Source organism: Solanum pennellii, chromosome 11 (genome assembly GCF_001406875.1).
Source record: "Solanum pennellii chromosome 11, SPENNV200".
In the NCBI taxonomy this organism is placed as follows: domain Eukaryota; kingdom Viridiplantae; phylum Streptophyta; class Magnoliopsida; order Solanales; family Solanaceae; genus Solanum; species Solanum pennellii.
In genome coordinates, this window is record NC_028647.1 from 40,234,967 (window position 1) to 40,239,348 (window position 4,382).

Sequence of the window (4,382 nt, forward strand, 5' to 3'; positions counted from 1 at the left end):
TATGTATATATATATATATATATGTATATATATATATATATATGTATATATATATATATATGACACAATGAATAGTTCAAGTTGTGCACTCTCTGCAGGTTAAAAAACAGAGTAGCGTAAACCTGATTATGCAAATAAAAAATTATCTAAAATAGCGGCATAAACTAGATGTGACTATTGTTATTAATGAATTTAACTACAGGAGAAGTATTAATAAATATTACAATATATAACAACGGTATTTTTGGTCGTTAGTTTTAACAATGGAAGAGGGTAAAGTCCCTTCTTTTTATTGATGAGGGGAAGTCCCCTATATACAAAATACTTTACATAATGGCCTTTATTTTTACATATGACCTGACATACTACTATTCATAACTTTACAACTTTACATAATAGCCTTTACTTTTACATATGGCCTGACATACTACTATTCATAACTTTACAACTTTACATAATGACTTTTTATTTTTACATATGGCCTGACATACTACTATTCATAACTTTACAACTTTACATAATGGCCTTTACTTTTACATATGGCCTAACATACTACTATTCATAACTTTACAACTTTACATAATGACCTTTACTTTTACATATGGCCTGACATACTACTATTCATAACTTTACAACTTTACATAATGACTTTTTACTTTTACATATGGCCTGACATACTACTATTCATAACTTTACAACTTTACATAATGGTCTTTACTTTTACATATGGCCTGACATACTACTATTCATAACTTTACAACTTTACATAATGGCCTTTACTTTTACATATGGCCTGGCAGACTACTATTTATTTCTTTGTCTTCTAGTTATTGGCTTTTTCTGCTTTTATTATTCCAGCTGTACTTCTGGGATGTAGTTGTCTTCTTCGTCACCTTTTTTGCATAGATGATTTGAGTATTTTTGGCCTACTAATTTACAGTATCTAGTCATCATATTTTGTGAAATAAAATTTTTTCTGATAGCTCTTGTGGTAGGTGGCTGCTCTGGTTTCAGTAGGCTTAGTATTCATTGGCGTAGCTCTTCCATATCTGCTGTTTTTAGCTCTCTGCAATTGGAATATATCATCGTCTGATCTCGATTGTAGCAGTGTTGTGGACGGCGAGAGGCGACAAAAGGCGACAAGGGCCTGCCTCGCCACGCGGCGAGGCGAGCGGCGAGGCGCTTGCCTTTTTGAATAAAGGCGCCAATTAATACCAAAAATTAAAAATATTTAATTGCATATTTTATCCAAAGTCTTAATAGCAATAACACATATTAGCAAATATTCAATTCAAAAACCAATAGAATGTCTAAAACTTTAAAGACCAAACAATTCAAAATACAATAAACCAAAACTTTAAAAGTCTATTCTTCTTCAAAATTATCCAACTCTTGAAGATCAAAATCTTCTACATCATTATATTGCTCTTCATCTTCTTCCTCCTCGTATTCTTCATCAATTAGTGTCCGAGTCCTACTTGAAGATGAACTTAAAGATGTACTTTCTACTCCTTTGCCCTTGTCAAGTACTGTTGATCTTGAAGAAAGTCCCCTAAGATGATAGATACTCTCGTCCGCTCCAATTGCCGTAGCAACACTACCCCAAGTAAGATCATCATCCTCATATACTAGTTCATCATCTTGATCTTCGGGGCATCCAACTAACCATTCGTTGGAATCATCTATGTTATCCAAGCGAATTGGATCAATAAGATCACGAGCATCATAACGGCGTTTCAATGTTCTATTGTACTTAATGTACACTAGATCATTGAGACGCGATAGTGTAAGCCTATTCCTCTTTTTGGAATGAATCTGTGCATAAGTTATTGATATTAACTAGTTGATATTGATAATAATATAATATGAAAAATAGGATATAAATTTTTACTTACGTGTTCAAACACACTCCAATTTCGCTCACATCCAGATGAGCTACAAGTTAGGCTTAACACTTTCATGGCAAACTTTTGCAAGTTTGGTGTTTCACTACCAAATAGTGACCACCATTCAACTATAATAAAATAAATTTAAAGGTTAGTGACTATAAGTAAGTCAAATAATATAAGTAAGAATGTAAGATCTAAATCAACCCACTTACCCGGTGACCTTGTGTCTCTAGCTCTTTTAGCCGGACCACAACCAAATAGTCCATCCGCCATTTTGTACTTAGGAAGCTCAGCGATTAGTGCATCTTGTATTGTTGTATCACGGACCAACTTCTCAACACATGCATAATACTCGGTCCACAAACTCTGTAATAAAGTTCCCTCTTCTTCAGCTTTATAATATAATCCTGGGTTCAAAACATGGCCTGCAGCATGCAAAGGCCGATGGAGTTGTTCTGACCACCTTGCATCAATAATTTGAAACACTTTCTCATAATGCTTCTGAACTCCACGAAAACCATGTGCAATAGCTTCTTTGGCTCTATCCATTGCCTCATAAATATAACCCATTGGTGGTTTTTTCTCCCCATCCACCAAACGAAGCACTTTTGTCAAAGGGCTACAAACTGTAAGTGCCCGAACAACATCATTCCAAAAGTGGATAGAAATAAGAAGATTGGCAACTTCTTTCCCCGAAGTTTCCTTTGCAAATTTGCTTGAATTCCATTCGGTTGAGAGGACTAAAGTTTTCAAGTTTTTTCTTTGAATGTACATAGCTCTCAAAGTTAAGAATGCCGTTGCAAATCTTGTCTTGGCCGGTTTCACCAAATTTCTTTCTTTGGTGAATTTTCTCATCAAGTTTAACAACAATGGCCTTTGACTAATGTAAGAATGGATTCTGATGGCCTTCTTAAAAACTGTTATAGAAAGATTAAATTAAATTAATTAGTAGCTAATAAATTATTGAGTATTGACTATTGACTATTGACTATAAAGAAACTTAATAAAGTTAAAGGATAGCTTGATTACCGGAAGCATATGGCTTAACCTTGAATATGTCACCAAATATCAAGTTGATGCAATGAGCGGCACATGGAGTCCAATAAATGTGTGGATACGCACCCATTATCATACTTCCCGCTTTGACATTCTCACTAGCATTATCGGTGACAATTTGTACCACTTTTTCCGGTCCAATTCTTTCGATAGTGCTTTCAAATAACTTGTACATTTTGGTGGAATCGGTAGATTCATTGCTAGCATCAACCGAACCAAGAAATACACTACCGATTGGAGAATTCACCAAAATATTGATGATCATTTTGCCATTTCGTGCCGTCCATTTGTCCATCATAATGGAACAACCAAACTTTGTCCATTGCACTTTATGCTCCTCAACAATTTTTTCTACTTTATCCACCTCTTTTTTAAGGTGAGTGACTCTAACTTCATGGAATGTAGGAGGCTTCATTCCGGGGCCATGTTGTCCAACCGCCTCAATAAATTTATCGAATGATTTGTGATTGACGCAATTAAAAGGGAGCCCGGCATCATACATCCAAATTGCAAAAGCACTTACCGCACGCTCTCTTAGAATTTTCTTTGTTTCTTCGATTCCTCCTCCTTTTTCTAAGCCTCCTTTTTGTGTTGATTTTTGTGAAAAATAGAGGTTCAAAGGTCCTTTCGTCACACTCCGTGCGGTGGATGAACCTCCACTAGAAGATATCCTTTGAGTTTTGGAGGGAGGCCTCATTTCCACATAATCATCCATTTCATCAAGATCATCAATATCAACAAATTCTTCCGGTTGCCTCATTTGAAATTTGGGATTATTAGCTATTTTGTTTTGCATATAAGCCCTTATTTCTTCTCTAATTTCCGACGGACAAGCGGCACATTGTTTAACATTTTTGAAACCACCCACTAAATGTTGTTTGTGTCGCGTTATTCCACCATTGAAAGTACTCCCACAAAAGTTACAAGTGACCGAATCTTTCGTCGCTCCTTGAGTGCCATAATTCCATCCAATATCCCTCTTTTTGCTAGCATCCGCCATTGATTATCAAATTCAATTAATTCGCTGTTTAGGAATATTGGAATAAATAATTAGGTCTTAGGAAAAGAATTCTTAAAAAAAAATTAACACTTACTGAAGTCCTTACTGCTGCTTACGCAGCTTACCAAAAAAAAAAAATGAAGAAGAAATTTTCGAAGAAGAAGAACAGAAGAACAGAAGAAGAAGAACAGAAGAAGAAGAACAGAAGAAGAAGAAGAACAGAGACGCGACATTACCTGAAAACAGAGAGTCGCGAGGTCGCCGGCGACGGAGAAGACACGCGACAGCGAGGGAGAGCGAGGAAGCAGAGACGCGAGTCGCGACAACGAGGGAGCGGCGAGGGAGCAGCGAGGGCCGGCGAGGGACAGCGAGGGAGCAGCGAGGGCCAGCGAGGGACAGCGAGGGCCGGCGAGGGAGAAGAGGAGTCGATCGATCGA

At 36.8% G+C, this 4,382-nt stretch overlaps 1 protein-coding gene across 1 annotated transcript; it reads right to left on the reverse strand.

The window, feature by feature from the left end:
- Positions 1-1,208: 1,208 nt before the first annotated feature.
- LOC107005057 lies at positions 1,209-3,945 on the reverse strand. The gene is made up of 4 exons (XM_015203540.2): positions 2,919-3,945; positions 2,102-2,806; positions 1,896-2,014; positions 1,209-1,815 (listed from the first exon to the last, which is right to left on the reverse strand). The coding sequence occupies exons 1-4, from the start codon at positions 3,943-3,945 to the stop codon at positions 1,366-1,368; spliced, it is 2,301 nt and encodes a 766-aa protein (XP_015059026.1). The 3' UTR covers positions 1,209-1,365.
- Between the last annotated feature and the right edge of the window lie 437 nt (positions 3,946-4,382).

Coding starts and splice junctions, on each gene's coding strand:
- LOC107005057 (XM_015203540.2), bottom strand. CDS start 3,945: ATGGCGGATGCTAGCAAAAAGAGGGATATTGGATGGAATTATGGCACT. Junction 2,807..2,918: donor GGTTAAGCCATATGCTTCCG/GTAATCAAGCTA, acceptor TTTCTATAACAG/TTTTTAAGAAGGCCATCAGA. Junction 2,015..2,101: donor TAGAGACACAAGGTCACCGG/GTAAGTGGGTTG, acceptor ATTTTATTATAG/TTGAATGGTGGTCACTATTT.